Source organism: Marmota flaviventris, chromosome 3, assembly GCF_047511675.1.
Source record: "Marmota flaviventris isolate mMarFla1 chromosome 3, mMarFla1.hap1, whole genome shotgun sequence".
In the NCBI taxonomy this organism is placed as follows: Eukaryota; Metazoa; Chordata; class Mammalia; order Rodentia; family Sciuridae; genus Marmota; species Marmota flaviventris.
The window spans coordinates 26,745,207-26,765,886 of NC_092500.1; the positions used below are offsets into that span (position 1 = coordinate 26,745,207).

At 37.2% G+C, this 20,680-nt stretch overlaps 1 protein-coding gene across 1 annotated transcript in view; it reads left to right on the forward strand.

Moving 5' to 3' along the window:
• Ube2n (ubiquitin conjugating enzyme E2 N) overlaps nt 1-20,439 on the forward strand; it is a 31,589-nt gene extending 11,150 nt beyond the window's left edge. Inside the window, exons 2-4 of the mRNA XM_027953988.2 lie at nt 18,490-18,736; nt 18,930-19,070; nt 19,689-20,439. Coding sequence (XP_027809789.1) covers nt 18,490-18,736; nt 18,930-19,070; nt 19,689-19,729 — 429 coding nt within the window. The 3' untranslated portion in view covers nt 19,730-20,439. The remainder of the gene's footprint in view (nt 1-18,489; nt 18,737-18,929; nt 19,071-19,688) is intronic.
• Nucleotides 20,440-20,680: the final 241 nt, after the last annotated feature.

Sequence of the window (20,680 nt, forward strand, 5' to 3'; positions counted from 1 at the left end):
AGTGTTGGGAGTTCCGTTTAGGTGCCTGCCACTGACTGATTATAGAGGCCAAATTTTGCATATTTCTTATCAGAATTTTCTCCCAGGTTGTTGGTAGGGATGCTGATGTATTGATGACAATGGTAGGGACAAAGTGATATTTTCTCTGAACACTTGTTTATAATCTGAGGGATTGTGTTTATTAGAATTTTGCATTTTCAAATGCAGAATTCAATTATGGGTCTAGGGTGTTTGTTAAGTTTGACAATTTGGCACGTTGTTTTGTTTTGAGATTTCCAGGTGGTTTTTGTGTGCATCTGGCAGAAACACTGGTATTTATGTGTGCTTCTATTCCCTGCAAAAATGGGTGGGATGTGGGGGACACAATCATATAGCCAGTATTGCCTTTAATAAAATACAAAGGCAAAAGAGTAGGAACACCAAAAAAGTGACAGACTAAGTAGGGAAATCCTCAAAATTATTTTAGGGAAAGAGTTTCGTTAGAGAGTAACATTTGAACTGAATTTTGAAGAAGTAGGAAGGTAGGGTGTGGGGTAGGTAGTATGTCATTCTTTGTAGACATATCAAACCCTAGGAAGATGTTTGAGTAATGCTACAACTATAACATGAGTCAGCACTTCTGCTTAGACTATAGATCAAAATTTAATTTGAAAAAGTGTTTTTTTCTTCAGAGTAGTTCATGAATTACATACTCATCACTAAAATCTCAGTTAATATGCCATATATGTTATATACTAAAAGGAGTCAAAATAATAAATTACTCCTTCACTTTGTTTTGCTATTCCAGTCTCTAATTCATAGGCAAAATGCTACTGTCTCACTGAATATTCAAGGAAAACCTAAATGCTTCACTTAATGTTTTTGAGGTATAATTTATAAACCGTAAAATTCATCGCTTTAAAGTGTGCAGTGAAGTGGTTTTTAATATATTCATAAAGCTGTATGACTATCACCTCTAATTCTAAAAGATTTAATCGCTCCAAAAAGAAACCCTGTACCTGCTGGAGTTAGTCTCCATCTCTACTTCTCCCACTTTGGAAACTTAATCTATTTTCAGTCTCTGGATTTGCCAATTCTGTATATTTCATGTAAAAGAAATCATACAGTATGTGACTTTTTCTGTCTGGCATCTTTCACTTAACAATGTTTTCAAAGGTTTATCTATATTGTACCATTCCTGTATAATTTTTTTTTTTAGCTGACATTTTTTCTAAATACTTTAGAGAAATGACAAAAAGCAAGACAGTTTTAGGAGGTAGGGAGTCTATACTGGCTCTCATAAAACTAGTCACATTTGAAGCCTGCATTGTTCTAGAACATTTAAGAAATACTCTTCAGGCCTTGTGAGGGAGATTTCTCTCTCTCTCTCTCTCTCTCTTATATATATATATATATATATATATATATATATATATATATATATATATATATATCTTAAGTAGTAGTAAATATTTGTCTTTATAGAGTAGATTGCTGTAGACTAAGAAATTTTAAGCTGGTCATGTTGAATATTGGGTAGAAATCAGATTTGGGTTATCTTTGTGTTTAAGAGTCTGTGACGTTGTCCACATCACATCACTCCCTGGGCCTTAAAATTTGATGATTCTGGGCTGGGGATGTGGTCCAGTGGTGGAACACTTTCAATCTAGCATGCTCAAGATCCTAGGTTCTATCCTCAGCACTGCAAAAACAAACAAATGAGTGGTGATTCTGTGATCCAGTAGGGTAATTTAAAACAATATGAGGCTGTTTGCCGGGTGTGGTGGTCCATGCCTGTAATCCCAGTGGCTTGGGAGGCTGAGGCAGGAGGATCAAGTTCAAAGCCAGCCTCAACAATAGTGAGGCACTAGCAACTCAATGACACCCTGTCTAAATAAAATACTGATTAGGACTGGGGATGTGGCTCAGTAGTTGAGTGCCCCTGAGTTCAATCTCTGGTCTTTCCCCCCACCCCGACATGCAAAAAGGGGGGGGGCACAAATGTTCAGAGTGTCGGTATTCTAAAATAAGTGTGTAGCTTTCCAGTATAACTAATGGAAAGCTTGTGTCATATCTGTTATACTAATTTTTAATCCTTTGAGTGTTTGTGTTCTCATGGGGTTCAGACTGGGCTTTTTCTCATTAAAGATTTTCCTAAACACTGTCATTCACTTCTCTGGCTTTAGTCATTGATTCTGAAACCTTAAGTCTCCTCAATTGCCGGCTTTTTATTTCCACTTAGATGTCTTGCAGGCATTTAAAAAGCAACTTTGTTTTTTACCATGAAATGTTTTCATTTTGGTGTCCCTCTTGTATACATCAGCACTGGTAGTATCCTCCCACCCCTTTTCTCTCTGAGAGATTTATTTGGGGAAGCAGGGAAGAATGTGGGCCATCTCCAGAGAGAGAGAGAGAGAGAGACTTTATTCATGTCATCAGTATTAACCCAGTTGCCTGAGATCTCTTTCCCTTCCTCTAGACATCTTTGTGTGTGAGCTTTTAATTCCTCTTCTGGATTTTGTTGGCAGTGATCTCAGAACTTCTCCCCTTTTCTTTGCTTATTTAGAAACACACACACACACAATTTATTTTTCATATTGACAGGTTATTCTGAAAACAGATGTGATCATGTAGCTCTATTGGGTTCAGACTCCTTAACCTGGTATTTTTTGGGGGAGGGGGCACTGTTTAGTGGGAATTGAACTCAGGGGCACTCGGCCACTTAGCCATCTCCAGCCCTATTTTGTATTTTATTTAGAGAGAGGGTCTCACTGAGTTGTTTAGGGTCTCACTGAGTTGTTTAGCGTCTCGCTTTTTGCTGAGGCTGGCTTTGAACTCTCAATCCTCCTCTTGTCTCAGCCTCCCGAGCCACTGGGATTACAGGTGTGAGGCACTATGCCGGGCTTAACCTGGTATTCTTCACAGCCTTCCTTTTTATCATAATCATATCATTGGTATTTACTTCCTTGTACTCCATACTCTGTGCAGTCTCTTATGGTGTTTACCGGTCACAATGATGAATTTCCTCTCTCCTGAGTTATCCATGTCTGGCCATCAGTTGGTTCTCTATTGGATAAATTGCAAATTGGACTAATGTGCTGCAGGGATGTTGGGTGGTGCTTATAGGCACCTCCAGCAGACAAGAACCCTGGAAGAGGCAAGTCTTTGCAGCTCCCTTTAGTACCTCTTTATCTATAGAGTGTAAACAGCCCCCGGGCAGATTCTAACTTCCGGAATCCCAAAGTATATAGAAGAACAAGTGACACTGACTTTATACCTGATACACTAATTTCCCATTGTACAAGTTTTAAAGGTTGAAAACTGCCAGACGTGGCCCAACAAACCTACATAACAGGTAGGGAAGTATTAGAAGCCCTTGAGATATGGCAGTGCTTGGCTTGATTCAGCTCTACAGAATTTAGAATTTTTTAGGTTGTTTGTGGTACTGAGGATTGAACCCAGGTGGTACTTTATTCTTGAGCCATATCCTGGCTTTTTTAAAATTTTGAAACAGGTCTTTGTTTCCAAGTACCTGGGATTTATAGCTTTTTTTTTTTTTTTTAAGTATGTTTAGGAGAAAGGCTCCCTTCACTCTAGTTTCACTTGCAGTGTTTTTTTTTGTTTGTTTGTTTGTTTTGTTTTTTTGCTTTTTTGTTCTGTGGCTTGAACCCTGGGGCACTTTAAACCACTGAGTAACATCCCCAGCCCTTGTTGTTATTTTATTTTGAGATAGGGTCTCACTAAGATGCTAAGATCCTTCTGCCTCAGCCTCCCAAGTTGCTGGGATTCTAGGTGTCTATTATTGCACCCGGCCAATTTACAGGGGTTTTTTCCCCCTAGTGTTGACATACTATAGAGAAATGTCTTTTTTCATATCAGTTGAACTTTTCCCTCACTTCATTGGGGCATCCATCACATCTGAGAAAAGACAGGACTGTGGTTCTGCCTTTAAGTAAGAGTGTTAGAGAAGAAAGAAGGATTACAGGGAGAAAATGCCATGGGAGGCAATCAGAGTGCGCCTGAAGAATTTAACTCTACCCTGTTGACTACTGCAGCAGTCCAAGAACTGTCAGAACGAATTAAGAAATGTTTTCTGTTTTTAGCTTTGACATGCCTTTAATTTGTAACTCTTGTCATTCACCAAATACAGATAGGTGTAAAATACTGTGGTTGCTGGAGATTCTGAGTTCTAGCTGGGTGAAGTTTGAAAAGAAACTTTGAGCTTGGCATAGTGGTGCACACCTGTAATGGGAGAAGCCTTGACTCTAAAGTGGGATACTAATCTATGTTCTGTCACTTGGGAGGTTTCTGTGCATATTTTTAGAAAATGTTTTCAGAGTTGATTCTGAAGATTAAATGAAATAAATCAATTTTAAGGATTAATTCAGGTGTCAAGCCCTTCACTTTGAAATTCTGGCTAAATTTATCTGTCCAATTCATTAGCCTCTGAAAGTCCAGTGCCTTGCTTAGGTTTGGTCATTTATCAAGTAGTTTAAGATCTTAGTTTCCTTTTGTCTGTGGTTCTGGGATTGCTATTAACTGAAACGTTTTGCTCAGCTCTTTTAACAGTTTCCACAGAAGAGCCTACTAATGGCAAGCATTTTGCAAATTTAGTAATTTCATTGAAAATTTAGGAGGTTTGGATTGGTGTACACAATGTAAATGTAGCTCATGGCTGTAAGCCACCACATTGGCTCTTGCTGTTTTTCCTCCATTTTATTTCTTTAATCTTGTGTTATTCCATTGCTCAGATTCTCTTTTTTAAATTAATTAATTTATTCTAATTGTTATACATGACAACAGTGCATTTCAATTCATAGTACACAAATGGAGCACAATTTTTTATTTCTCTGGTACACAAAGTAGAGTCACACCATTCTTGTCTTCATACATGTACTTAGGGTAATGATAATCCATCTCATTTCACCATCTTTCCTACCCCCATGCCCCCTCCCTTCCCTTTTCTCCCCTTTGCCCTATCCAATCAGATTCTCTTAACAGAATGTCTAGCAAACAATATAGCTCCTGCCCCCAAATCCAAATTGTTACTCTTCTCAAATTAATAAATATTTCCTGCCCTCAGTGAGCTCAAGATACACTTAACATTTTTTCTTTTTAAATCAACTTTATTGAGATTTAATTTATATATAATTAAATGTAGACATTTTTTAAGTTTACAATTTGAGTTTTGGCGAATGTATACACATGTGAAATCACCATTTCAGTTAAAATATAGAATATATTCCCTTACTGCAGTCAACACTTCATTAAAAGATTATACTGTTTTCAAAGTATGCTTTCACTTTTCAGAATTTTTCTTTGATGTTGCACATGACACTTTCAAAGTATCTGAAAATAGGCTTTAGTGTGATCATTATTTCTGGAGGTATACTTTTGAGCATTTTCAGAATTTTTCCTTAGGATAAATTCCAAATAGAACTGTTAAAGATTGGAGTCTCACCAGCTATGTATCTAAGGACCAATTTCACCTAAAATACTAGCTTTGTTCTTTATATTTGTTAATTCTCATTATTATATCAATTGTCTTAATAATGAGATGTCAAATAGGACAAAAATCTTCAATTTTCCTAGGTAATTTTATTTTCTTTGATTGATGAAGTAGTTCATGCACGTATTATAACGTTCAACAAAAAGGGTACTCATTGAAAAATATCTTCCAATTCTGTCTTAGATGTTCAATTCCCTATCTTAAGAAAACCACTGTTGCCTCTTGCATGCTTGTAATCCCAGTGGCTCAGGAGACTGAGGCAGGAGGATGGTGAGGTCAAAGCCAGCCTCAGCAACCTAGTGAGGCCCTAAGCAACTCAGGGAGACCATGTCTCTGAATAAAATATAAAAAAGGGCTGGGGATGTGACTCAGTGATTAAGTACAGCTGGGTTCAATTCTAGGAAGGAAGGAAGGAAGGAAGGAAGGAGGGAGGGAGGGAAGGAAGGCAGACCATTGTTTATGTATAAGAACCAAACAAATATAAATAAATAGGTGAAAGAAAGGCTAGTAGGGGAAGGAAAACAAGGAAACATCAGGGGAAGGGGGGGGGATAGGAGGGAAAAGGGATCATGAAGTGAAATCCAATTCCGTAGTTTTTTCCAGATGAATGCCATTACTATGTATAACTATTAAAACAAGGGCTAATGAGAAAAAAAAGACACTGTTTAGTTACACTATCTAAATCAGTTATTTTAAAGGTAATTTTTTTGTGTGTATGTGGTTTGTTATTAACATAGTCTTATATTGCTGGCTCACATTGCTAGCAACAATGGAGAACAACATTCATATTTTTAAAATATATTGTTGCATTGTTTCAGAGACTCAAGCTATCCTCATGAAGTGGATGAATTTGACCCAGTATTGTACAGGAGTGTTCTGTTATAATACATCTGCTACAGTATGTAAATCTATGCTTACTTCAGTTATAATAAAATCTAAGTTTCCTAGATCGTTCCCTCCTCTGGCATATTAGCACAGATAATATCTTTTGAAATCACAGAAGAATACAAAATCTACCAAGTTATTTACTCAGTCTTGAGCTTTTAAGATTATTCAGCTTTCAGACCAAATTGATAATCTCTGAAATACTAAAGTCTGTAACCTTGTGAATTTGATTTCTTGATCAATTTAATTTCAGAATCTTCTAAAAACCCGAGGTAGTGGATAGTATCTCAACCAGTCTAGTCTTGAGGGCAGTGCTCATTTATAAAACAATAAAAGGAAAATGATGGTTAGATTATCAAAGCTGCAGGAAAGGGCAAAAGAAACTTAAGACTGATAATCTCTGGTGCTTAGCATTTGGTCCCTTTGAAAGTGTACAACCATAGAGACAATATAAAGGATAAGGCGTTTGAGCAAGAGTGTGCAATAGTTTGTGAAAGTTTGAAAATTCCCTTTTTCTGCACTGGCTTCTTAAAGCTTACCATTTTTGGAAGTTCTTGAAATTTGCACTTTACCAACTCAGTAATACTGTTTTCTTTTCTCTGTGGTCTCCAGTAATTGTGTAGTTGATCTTTTCATTCAGCTGGTATGGAATGTGAGACACTTGTGAGCCTCAGCATTGGACCCAGGCTAGTTGTGGAGATAAGAATAAAGTGGCAAAAAGTGTGTTTAAAGGAAGGGCCTTGTCTTTTTTTTTTTAAACTAGGGATTTAACCCAGGGGCTTTTTACCACGCATATCCTCAGGCCTTTTATCTTTCTGATTTTTGAAACGTGGTCTCTTGCTAAATTGCTTAGGGCCTTACTAAGTTGCTGGGACTTGCCTGGAACTTGTGATCCTTCTTCAGTCTCTGGGGTTGCAGGTGTGTGCCATCACGCCCTACAAAAGATGCATACTTACTTTCCCAGCAGCATTTGGTTAATTGCTTACCTCTTTTTTACCCCTTTCTTCCTGGTACTGGATATTTTACCAGGGCCTTTCACCTGGTAGGCAAGTGTTCTTTCACTGAGAGCACTTATATGTGGTGCTGAGAATCGAACCCAGGGCCCCACATGTACCAGGCAAGTGCTCTACCACTGAGCCACAACCCCAGTCCCATCCCTAGCTCTTTTTAAAAAACCTTTGAATCAAGGTTTGACTAAGTTGCTAGGCTGACTTTGAATTTGAGATCATCCTGCCTCAGACTCCCAAGTAGCTGGTATTTCAGGTGGTTGTGGAGCTTGGTTTCTCAAACCCCCCAAAACAACAACAAAAGCAATGTCAGAAACACTGTTTTTTGTGGCCAAAATGGCTGGACATTCCTCCTAGTTCTCCAGAGCAAAATACTGATTTTAGGGAATGTGGAGAAGTATAAGTTATACAAATCCAGCTCTAGGGTGGTTGGAAGGATTAGAGTGCAAAGAACAGAGCTTAATAGTACTGAGCCCTGTGTGGTGTTGGCTATTAGTGTTATCTGATTTTGCAAAGATACTGATTCACCATAAGAGTGTAAATGTTTGAGAGGAAAAATTATGGGTGTCACTTATGTATTAGTTTCACAAAATAAATAATGTTACACATACCCTATGAGGGAGAAAATTTTGAAAGCACAGTGAATGCCTATTTATCAACATTGGGTAGGGAAAATGGAATGTTTTGGGTAAATACACTTTGATTTTATTAGAATTATGTATGATCAGCTTTTCATGAGTTAAACTATTAAAGTTGATTTTTGCAGCTGCTAAACTGGAATTCTATTCTTTAAAGTATCAGGCATGGTATGGTGGTACAAGCCTGTAATCCCAGAGATTTAAGAGGCTGAGACTGGAGGATTAATTTTTTTGCTACTGGGGATTGAACCCAGGGGTGCTTAACCACTAAACCACATCTCCAGCCTTTTTTTTTTTTTTTTTGAGAGAGAGGTTGTCACCATAGGGCCTTGCTAAGTTGTTGAGGCTAGCTTTGAATTTAGAATCCTTCTACTTCAGCCTCCCAAACCCTGGGATTGTAGGCATGCTCCACCACACCCAGCAAGGATCACAATTTCAAGGCTAGCACCTGCAATTTATCCACACTCTGTCTCAAATAACAAATTAAGAGGGTCTGGGGAGGTAGCACCCCTCCAAGTATCCGGGCTCTTAACTGTATAACTCCAGGGTGGTGCTGTTCATGCATACTTCAGTGTGAATGGTTGTCTCCTGAAGCTGTACAGTAAAGGAATTTTATTTGGAGGGAGACAATCCTGTTATCCCTGAATCCTAGTTTATCTCACAGTTAGCATGCAGAATGGGAAAGATTCTTGATTTTTCTTTCCTGGAACTAAATTGTGCCAGTGGTGGCACAGTTGGATTGAGAATGCAAGTCTGGACCAACTGTAACTTGTCTTTGTTTGACTGAAAATTCAGCTTCTCTATTTCATCTGTTTTTGTCAGATGAAATACACAGGCTCTTTTCTATTTTTAGGATCCTTAGGCATTACATTTTATTGTGATTGCTGCATTTGAGAGTGGAATTAACCTGAAGGAAAATGAGTGAGTAAGTAATATATGATATAGCTGTCTATACAAGTTAGAGCCACTAGCTGGTAGGCCAGGAAAAGTACCTTTTTATGTCATACAGTTTCCAAAGAATATTAATTTATCTATAAAATAAGCAGCTGTGAGGAAAGCAGGCAGCAGTAACACAATGAGTAAAAAATGTGCACATTAAAGTTGTAAGGGCTTTTGTCTTTATCAGAACAACAAGAACAAGAAAACAACACTGGATTTTGGTTGCTAGGAGTGTGGTTAATTTCATTTCGTATTTTCTTTTAATCAAGTAAAAAAATATTAAAAAAAAAAAAACTTTGGAAAGTTCCATTGGTAACACATTACTTCTTTATCTAAATATTGAGTATTAGCATAGATGTTAGAGATTAGAGACACAGTCCAAAATATCCCTCTCCTCATCAGGGAAGACTACTGAACAGTAATTGTAAGCCTCAAAGATGTTATGAAAGGGGACATCTCATTAGCAGTTAACAATTAAATCATTCTAATAATAATAAAATGTGTGGTCAGTTCAATGCTAGAGAATCTTTGAAATGTCTGGAGACTTAACTTTTTGAAGGTCAGAGAGGTAACTGACTTGTGGCGGGTTATATAGGAGATTGGTCCAATTAAAATTGAAATTAAATTTCAGTGTCCTGGCTCTTGAGCTTTTTTCTCTACAAGGTATAGAATACCACTTATTTGCCTAGTTATATTTAATAGCTCTCTTTACAAAATTAGTACCATCTTTAAAGACTTTTAAACCATGAAGAAGTTCTTTGATAAAGAGATTAGGTGGCCAGGTGGGGTGGCGTATATCTGTAATCCCAGCGGTTTGGGAGGCTGAGATAGGAGGATTGTGAATTCAAAGCCAGCCTCAGCAAAAGCAAGGTGTTAAGCAACTCAGTGAGACCCTGTCTCTAAAGACAATACAAAATAGGGCTGGGGATGTGGCTGAGGGTAGTTGAGTACCTGTGAGTTCAATCCCCAGTACCTAAGGGAAAGAAAAAGATTACACATTTTCATCTTCAGTGTTCTTCTCCTTTGGCCCCATTTAGTCCTAAAGAGACATTTACTTCAAATTCTGCATTTTACCCCTGGTCTGATAACACTCTTTTTTTCCCTGTCTAGTTTAGACTTTTTTTTGGGGGGGGGGGTACTGGGGATTGAACCCAGAGGCACTTTATCACTGAACTATATCCCAGCCCTTTTTACATTGTATTATATTTTTTTAAAAATATTTTTAGTTGTTGATAGGCCTTTATTTTATTTGCTTATTTATATGTGGTGCTGGGAATCCAACACAGTGCCTCACATGTACGAGGCAAGCGCTCTGCCACTGAGCTACAACTCCTTTATGTTTTATTTTGAGACAGGGTCTTGCTAAGTTGCTGAGGGCCTTGAACTTACAATCCTTCTGCCTCAGCCTCCTCAGTCTCTGGGTGTGTGTCACTGTGTCTGGCTTAAAATTTTTATTTTTCTGAATTTTTTTTTTTTTTTTTTTTTTTGGTAGTGGTACTAGGGATTGAATCCAGAGCATATGTTAGGCAAGTGCTCTACCACTCAGTTAAAAATGTCTTTAGAAATGAACAAGAATATATTCATATATTATCCTCCTCACACCTCTTGTACCTTCTCTAAGATGTTGACATACAAATTAATGGTTCAAAGTCCAAAGTCATTTCAGAAGAATGTAGTGGTTTCAGTGACTATCAAAGATGGGCAAAATGGTTTGCCATTTTGGATGTAATAACAATAATTCCAGGTCAGTATGATACATATCACTTGTTAAATTGAAGAAGATTTATTTCTGTTTTATTTGCCTTTAAGATTATATTGTTTCAGTTCCCAGTTTCAAAGAAAAAAAAATGACTAATATTATAGCTTAAATTTACCTGTTTGATGACGTACTTCTTCCTGATTATAAAGGGGCAAAAATAACCCTTTGTTATTAATTTATGCTACTTACCGTCCCTGCCAAACATTTGACATTTATAGCTCATATATTTAATTTTCTTTATATATATATATATATACCCTTGAGATAAAAAAGCAGGCTCTGAAATCAGAGTTAGTAGAGTCTAACAGCCTGAATTTGAATCTTGACACTCTGCCTTTGCTGGCTTTGGTCACAATGTAACTGGTTACTCTTAGTTCCTTATTTATAAAATGAGTACAAGGATTAAATAAGTTAACACATGTGGAGTGCTTAAATCAGTATTTGGCAGTTCTTTATATTGATACTTGGACTTTTCTGCAATATCTGGGAATAGTGCTTGAAAATTGCATAAAATCCCTGCCCTATAGAGCTTACAGGCTATTGGGCTTGGGGGGCATAAACAAAGCCCTGGTATGTTTAGGTGTGCTTAGTTTAGGTTTGTGTGTGTTCCGCTGAGAGAATTGGGAGATAGTACATAAAGAAGTCAAGGAATTCAGCCTAACTGTTCTTGCTGAGAGGACAGTTTGTTATTAGTACTTTTCAAATTTTGTCCGTTGTTAGTGATTGCATTGATCTTAAATACTATTCTTGAGGTGTGGAGGATACCAGTTAACACAGCAGGTGTAATAATCCTGATCAGTTCTGTGTGGTACTTGGAACAAGCATTTACTTCAACATATAGTACCTTTTGCTAATTGAGATTCCTGTCTTCAGATAGTTTAATGTCTGACAAGTAAACCAATAATTTACTAGTTGTAAGTTGAGTGGTGATAATGAATAGGAAACTGGAAGTACTAATTTAGACCCCAGAAAAAAAACTGGTCATAAATACTCTAGCCTTTCAGAGGTTCTTCTGGCTCCCTAGTCTTCATATTTTTCCCTAAATTTCATATAAGAATTGGTTTGTTCTCATGTTGAGGAGAAAAGTTAGGGCATGGATTGTAAGTAGTTAGTGACAAGATGCCACCAAAGGGCTAAAGCTGAAAGAAATACAAAATTAGCTTAGTTTTGCTGTTTGTGTATCAGCTTTTATGAGCTATTTCTATTTTATTTGCTTTTAGAATTTATATCAGGATAGAGCTTTTTCAAGGACATGTTCAGATGAATGCTAAGCTTAGTTTTGGTATTGTAGGAAGGGATCATGTGGTATAATTCTTAAAAAGATATTTGAAGTAGAGATGCCTTATGTCCACTAGGGGGTACTGTACACTGTAAAAATTAAAATTATTTCTGGGCAATTAGCCATTATTTCTTCATGCAGTTATCTTGTTTGAAATTAAGTTTTGTCATTTAGTGTTTCTTCTAAATTGCTACAAAACTATTTTCAAACAGTCTTTTTGACTGTAGCAAACAGTAACTCATACATGCATTCCTGTTAGTAGTGGCTCCAAGTGTTCTGACATTACTTTGTGTATGCATATAATACTGGGATTTGAACCCAGGGATGCTCTACCACTGAGCTACATCCCCAGTCTTTTTTATTTTATTTTTTAAAATTTTGAGACAGAGTCTTTCTAAGTTTTTGCTGAGGCTGGCCCCAAACTTGTGATTCAAGTTTCCCCACAAAATTTTGCCCAGTATGTGATATAAGATGAATTATTCTTAATGATCTGTTAATAACATCATTATATGATTGTCTTATGGTTCACTCTATAGTAGCTCCTAGCCATGTTGAGTAGTTGAAATGTGGCTAGTTTTTTGACATATCTTATAAGTGTAAATGATGTACTGGACTCTGAAGACTTAGTATGAAAAAAGATAGAAATGTTATTAATTTTTATATTAATTACATATTGGGATAATATTTTAAATATATATTCATCAACAAATTTCACCATTTCTCATGCAAATTTACCTCCACTTTTCTATTTAATCTTTTATCTTTTAAGCATTGCCTCACAGAACTTAATAGAACTTCATTACTTCATAGTGAGCACAAAGTATTATTGAACTTTTAAAAATGAGAACAGTTTTGTTTCATAAAAATTGGTTGACAGTTTACTGAAACTTTATCTCAAAACAAATAAAAAAGATCTGGGAATGTAGCTCAGTGGTAGAGCACTTGCCTTATATGCATGAGGGCCTGGGTTCATTTCCAGTACTATGATAAAAGGAAGAAATTGGTTGACAGAATGTCACATGTTTGGATTTAGTGATACTAGGGTTTGCTTTTCAGGTCTTAATAGAGCTATTGATTATCAGATCAATTTGATGCAGTGTTCAACTCTTTTTAAAAATACTTGTGGCATGTACTATTATATATACATTTTGTAAGATGATGTATTTTCCTTTGTATCTTGTTGTCATTTAAGTTCCTACTTTGCTCTTTTGCATACTTCCTTTTCTACTTTTTAGTAACCAATTTCCTGAATTTCTGCAGTACTTTCTGTTTTTCATGGTCCTAAGTGCAGTTCTACCCAGGTTCATCCTTGGATTGCTTTTAAACCTAGTGAGATCACAAAGTACAGTCAGTGGCTCTTCTGGTTGGATTTTTGTTGTTGTTTGTTTTGGGGTTTGAACCCAGGGTCAATTTATCACTGAGCTGCATCCCCAGTTCTTATTTATTTTATTTTTTTCATTTTCAGACAATTCTAAGTTGCCTAGGCTGACCTCGAACTTTCCTCCTGCCTCAGCCTCCTGAGTGACTCGCATTACAGGTGTTTGACATCATACCTGGCCTTATTCTGTTTTCTTTAAAAACAAGCAGTATCTTATAAATAAAGCTTTAAGTTTATTGTTTTGCTTTGTTTGTACCTTACGGTCTTGTTGAGTTGCTTGTATCAGACTATGGCCTTCTGTGATGTCCTTTTAGTGTTCTCATTCCATATTTACAGAATTCTCCCTTATGGATACCTGAAACTACAGATAGTACCCAACTCTGCATACACTGTTTGTCTTTCTTTCTCCAGTTCTCTCATGAACTCTCTTCCCCTCTCCACACACACACAAATTTAATGCCATTTCTGTCTTAACTAAGCGGTTAATATGCACTGTCTTAATGAAGCACCATAACTTTAGTAGTTTTAGGTGTGACAGGAAAATTAGTACAAATTCCTTTTCCTTCACAATTTCAAGGATGAAAGATTAGTTCTTACTCTAAATCTTGGCAACCTCAGCATTTTATTTTTTTCCCTTAAGTTGTGAACAGCTACCTTTTCTCTCACAGGAAACAGTGTATGTGACTTATCTTTGAGATGTCCAAATTACCACCATTACTACTGCTGATACACTTTTGAGACCATTAGTAAGTAAAATGAAGGCTATTTGAATACAAGTATTGGTTGATTGACAAGTACTGGTTGATCTGATAACTGAAACTGCTGGTAAGTGGTTGCTAAGTGACTTAACAGGCCAGGAGTGCATTCACTGTGAATAGGCTGTACAAGGAGGGATGATTCATTCATATCCAGGTGGAACAGTGAGAGATTTCATCATATTACTCAGAATGGTGCATAATTTAAACTTACATATTTTCTATTTCTAGAATCTTCCATTTAATCTTTTTTGGCTGAGACTGACTAAGGACAACTGGAACTGTGAAAGGACAAATTTTGTTGTGGGGATTGCTTTAAACCCTGCTCTGGCTCAGAGCATGCTTGCTCAAAAATAAGTGAAGCAGTAGGAATTTTTGAGACTTTTACCTTTGGATTTAAAGAAATCATGCTGTTCTTTTCTGTCTTTTTTGTCAAAGAATAGTATAAAACTTAGAGATATTTCACAGTTAACTGTCTTTTGGATAGTAGCAAGAAGGATTTTATTTCCTACCTAGTTTTTCCCTTTTTAGGGAAAAAGTTGCCATCAACTTCTGAGGGTAAGACTTTAACATTGGGTTGTCTGAGATTGGTTCCATTTGGTTTAGATTTTATTCTTTTCTCATCCCACAGTTTATGCTGTGGGTTTGGAAAATCAACAATGTTTATTCAGTTATATATCTGTTGACTGTGTTAAGTCTGTTGGAACCTGGGTGCATATAAAAACTGATTCAAAATGTTTTCCACACCTAAAAATATATTCTAGAATGTGTTCCAGTTAAATCTTAAGATTGATCAAGTTATATGATGTACTTAGTATGCAGAAGAATATCTTGACTTTGAAGATGAACTAACTAATGAGTGTCATATCTATCTCTGCCAGTGTGTACTCAGTGTGATTTTGAAGCTATTTTTGGGATCTGATCTTGGAGGCCTTTTTAGTAGCTTTAAATAGAACTGCTATACTTTGTATAACCAGGGATGGGGTAGTTTGGGATTCTTGGACCCTGATCACCCCTGTCCCCCACCTTTATAAACTAGAGGTAAAACAAAAGGAAGATGGAGGTGAGGAGACCCCAGAATTCAAGAAATCTTCCTATCCAGTTCTTTTTCCATTCTTGTACTCTACTGTTCTTTCTTAATGTTTGTACTTTTCCCCCTTTTCTAGTCACATTTTGACTTTTCAAGGTATGAGGCTTCTTTATTGTCTTCTTGAACTTTTTAATGATCTGAAAATGTTTTACTTTGAACCTAAAGAACATTTTGCTGGAGGTAGTTCACATTTGAGTTCTCATTTGTCCTTGCATTGCCATCATCATAACAAAAACTAGTCTTGAATAAAAGTACCAAAGGCATTACTTTCAGTGGCTGTGGGTCTCTCACATTTGAGGGAGGGAAGATCTGTATCTACATCTGATAGCTATATCAGTATGTAACTATGCTGAAGGAAAAGTGTGTGTGTGTGTGTGTGTGTGTGTGTGTGTATCCTTTTGTAGGACAAAAGGATAAGGTGTACAACTTTCTTAAGTAAAGCATTTGTTGGTTTGCATACCTAAAAATTTGTTTGAGTATAACAGTTTAGTTTAACTACATCTGCCTTTTTAGAATGTTGAAAATGCATCAATAATATATGTTATATACCATTGTCAGCTTGCATATTAAATATTAATGTTTTTCTGTTTAGATATAAGTAGAAGTTAGACTGTTTCTTCTCCACCTGAAATGGATCCTTTTGTTTTCCTCCCATGATGTACACATCCTGCTTTGAAAAAAACCTGCTTTATTTGAGATGTGCCGCAGTCTGGCTGGGCACACAATCACGAGCCACCACACAGCTTGTAGATTCAAACAGCAACTCTTTATTCCCGAACTCACACCAGCCGTCTACAATCACGTTCTGGGGAAATCCACGTTCTCTGCCCAAATCCACGTTCTCTGCCCAAATCCACCTTCACTGGGCTTCTATCTCCAAAATATACTGTCTGAATCCCGTGAGAACTCAAGGGGAACTCAGGCAGCAGGATACGCCCTATTCCCAGCAGGAATAATCTTAAACCTTAAACCTGGAACCTAAACTGGGAACGCCCTAAACACGACTATCTTAAACCGGGAACACCCTAATCTGCCTTGGTCCTTGAGCAAGGTCACCTACATTCAATGTCGCTGCAACATGTCAGCAACATGGGGTACGCTGGCAAGGAAATTGTCATACCTACTTGGCTAATGGCTCCCAGCAGAGATGCATTTCTTTTTTTCCCCATAGATTTATTGAGTAAAGATGCAACTCTGATAGTTTATTCTTCACTCATTTATTCAAAATTAAACAGATATTTATTGGACATCCATTGTGGTGACAGGTATCATTCTAGATGCTGAGGATATAGCAGTGAATAAATTCAAATTCCTCCTCTTATAGTGCTATTTTCTGAGCAAAATAAAAGGGAGATGTGATTTGTTTGTCGTGGTTGTGAAGTGGGGTGGGGACAAGGGAGTGTGTGGGTTAAGGTAGAATGGGGTCTGCAATTTTAATTATGGTGGTTCACTGAGAAAACACGATTGATTGAAGATCTTTTGCATCTGAGGGGAAAAGCCATGTAGAAATTTGGGGGAAGAGAGCAAGTGCAAAGCCTTTGAGATGGAAGTGTGCCTAGTAGGTTAAAGAACTAAAAGGAAACTGACTTGATTGGAACAAAGGGGATGGGGAGGAGAATAGGTGAAAATAAGTTAGAGAAGTAGACAGAGTGAGGTAATCATATTAAACCTTTTGGGGGAAGTCCATGATAAGGGTTTTGGCTTTTAAAAAATCTGTAGAAAATAGAATCAGAGCTAGTAGGTAGCAACATGAGATCAGGGAGAAAATTAAAGGTTATTGCATTATGCCAGATAGAGCTGCTGGTTGCTTGGGTCAGGGGTATTGTAATGGAGTGGTGAGAACCATGGTAGATTTTGAAGTCCACCCTCCTTCATTCTTTCCTCTCCCAAACACCTTCTCTTTGGTGCTGGGGATTCAACCCAGGGCCTCAGACAAGTTCTATTACTGAGCTGTACCTACCCCAGCAGGAGTTTGAGGTTTTTCAGAACAGAAATTGCTGATCACATGAGATGTGTGGCATATAGAAAAGGGTATGACGGTCAATTGGATGAAATGGGATTGACTAATATGGGGAAGACTTTGGGGAGGAAAAATTTGGAGATAGGATGGGGGGAGATGTTCAGTTTTGGTCTAACTGTTGTGGGACTCATTGGTGAACTTAAGCAGGTCAGTGACTATACCCCAGTTGGAGAGAGTGTTCATGATGGGGGTAAGAGGAGGGGGTAGAAATGGGAAATGAGCAATTAATGGTACATCACTTTGGAAGAGTAGGAAAGCAGTGGGGCAGTAACTGGTGTGGGGGAGATGGGAGGAGCAGTGGGTTATGGTCATTTACTCTTGGAGGAATAGTAGGGCGTTTGTGTGGTTTAGGACAAGAGCCAGTACAGAGAGGAGAGTTGATAATTCATTGCTGGAGTAGCATCCTTAAACAGGTGTGAAAACAAGATCTAATGCTTGAGAGGTTGGACTTAGTCAAGAGTGCATATATAACATTGGAGGAGAGGATGGAGTATTTGGGCAACGCAGATGCAGGTAGAGGTGCAAATGCTACCATGAGAACTCAGGGAAATTTTTGTTTTCTTTTGACATAGAAAGCAAGGCCTAAGTCAGAAGTGAGGGTGAGGTTGGAGAATTTTAGAGATTTGAAAAGAGAAGAATATTAGTGTTATTTAGGAGACCAGGAGACTGATGAAAAAATAGAACTAATAGTATGATTATAATGGGAATTATTAAAGGTTCCTTTGAGGTTTCTCAATTTTAGAGAGCAGTAAGCATGGAGATGTGTATTTCCCCTCTAGCATTTTTCGTGTGTGTGTGTGTGTGTGTGTGTGTGTGTGTGTGTTTTGTGTTGGGAATTGAACTCAGGGACACTCATCCCTAGTCCTATTTTGTATTTTATTTAGAGACAGGGTCTCACTGAGTTGCTTAGTGCTTCGCTAAGTTGCTGAAGCTGGCATTGAACTCATGATCCTCCTGTCTCAGCCTCCAGGTGTGTGCCACCGAGCCTGGCTCATTAACCTAATTTTATTATCCGCATATTTCTAGCTAAAATATATGATAAGCCATCAATATTCTCTTGCATTGCATTTTGTTGGTTGTAATGACTAAAGTGTTTTTTTCTTTGAAGTTTGCATTTTATAAACACCAAATAACCCATCAGGAGATTGGAGACATTCTGTTATGTCTAAATCCAAGAGATGAACTTTCTAACTTTAATTTTGTTGTTCAATGAATTGACGTTTGTTTCACAAATGTGTTTTTCTGTTGTAGGAAACCCAGCGTTTGCTGGCAGAACCAGTTCCTGGCATTAAAGCAGAACCAGATGAGAGCAACGCCCGTTATTTCCATGTGGTCATTGCTGGCCCCCAGGATTCCCCCTTTGAGGGAGGGACTTTTAAACTTGAACTATTCCTTCCAGAAGAATACCCAATGGCAGCACCTAAAGTACGTTTCATGACCAAAATTTATCATCCTAATGTAGACAAGTTGGGAAGAATATGTTTAGATATATTGAAAGGTAAGTAGTATGATTTCTTTCTTATGCATTCCATATTTAGAATGTAAACACTGTAACCTTGTAACTTGTAACCTAATAATAAGACCACAGTGGTCTGTGGGAGGGAGATGCAGCAGTTCTGGGCCTGTTTTTTTCATGCTATATCATATCATATAATATATCATATATCATACTGAGCCTGTTGCCTTCATAGATAAGTGGTCCCCAGCACTGCAGATCCGCACAGTTCTGCTATCGATCCAGGCTTTGTTAAGTGCTCCTAATCCAGATGATCCATTAGCAAATGATGTAGCGGAGCAGTGGAAGACCAACGAAGCCCAAGCCATAGAAACAGGTATTTAATATTCATTCTCCTTTACACTGCTTCCACTTTTTAAAACAAATCTATGCTACCATTTAAAAAGCTTTTAAAAGTTCTTGGCAAGGGCAAGGGGAAAAGGTTGTATTAAATTAGATGCTGATTACAGTACACAAGTATGATGTTCAAGCTCCACTTCATGGCCTGTTATGGAACCCCAAAATTTTATGCATAGCATATAACTGGGAGATCTTGGAATCTGGATTTAACAACACTGAATTTAACCAATACTGAGTGTACATCATTCATCTAGTAATATGTAAACATACTGGAACAATTGAACTCTTTTATGCTGTTTTTCTAATCCTTTTGATTAAAGCATACAGCAATTTATAGCTAGAGAGTTTAGAATCAACAACCTTCTCCCTGTAAAATTTGAACAAAATTGTTGAGGAATGTTATTATCCAAAAATGAAGGGGACACAACTTTTTTCATCCTGATGAATTTTGTAAAACTTTATTTTCATTGTATTGTAATTAGACATACAGAAAATGTTTCAGCCTTGATTGTTTATAGGAGATGACATAAATCTAAGAGATCACAGCATGACATTTCCACAGCTGACTTAATCACATGTTTGTTCTTGTCTGCAGCTAGAGCATGGACTAGGCTATATGCCATGAATAATATTTAAATCGATCCGATCATCAAGTGTGCATCACTTCTCCTGTTCTGCCAAGATTTCTTCCTTTTTTGTTTGCATTTAATGGACACAGTCTTAATAGAAACATTACAGAATAAAAGCCCAGACATCTTCAGTCCTTTGGTGATTAAATGCACATTAGCAAATCTATGTCTTGTCCTGATTTACTGTTGTAAAGCATGAGCCGAGGCTAGAAGTATCATCTGGATTGTTGCAAAACGTTTAAAAGCAGTGGCTCTCTGCTTTTATTCATTTCCCCCATCATGGTTTAAGTATAAAGCACTGTGAATGAAGGTAGTTGTCAGGGTTAGCTGCCAGGGGTATGGGTGTGTTTATTTTTTATTTTATTTTTTTGAGGGGAAAGGTAGTTTTATTTTAATTTTATGGACTCCTTTCACTCCCCTTTATGGTGAGCTAATTGCATTGGTTAAAAGCAGCTAACCAGTTCTTTAGAATATGCTCTCTAGCCAAGTCTAACTTTATTTAGACTCTGTAGATGGACAAGCTTGATTGTTTGAATCAAAATGGGAACATTAAACAAACATCACAGCCCTCACTAATAACATTGTGACTTTGATGTCAGGTGTAGATTTCCCCCCTTCAAAAAAAGAAAGAAAGAAAAAAAACGTGTGACCATTTTGTATGGCTTGTCTGGAATTCTGTAAATCTTATGTTTTAGTAAAATATTTTTTGTTATTCGACTTTGCCTTTGTACAGTTTATTTTACTGTGTTTATTTCATTTTCCCAATGTGACAATCGTATTTAAAAATTAAAAAACTCTGATGAAACATTCTGTTTGGGTCTTCACCATCTGACAAATTGAATGGCAAGAGATTTTTGCCAGTTTCTTTTCACTGATGCAAACTTAATAATAATAATTACTGAATGGATTATTTATAAATTGGCCCTGAGCATGCATAAAGCATCAGTGTCTGACTTTT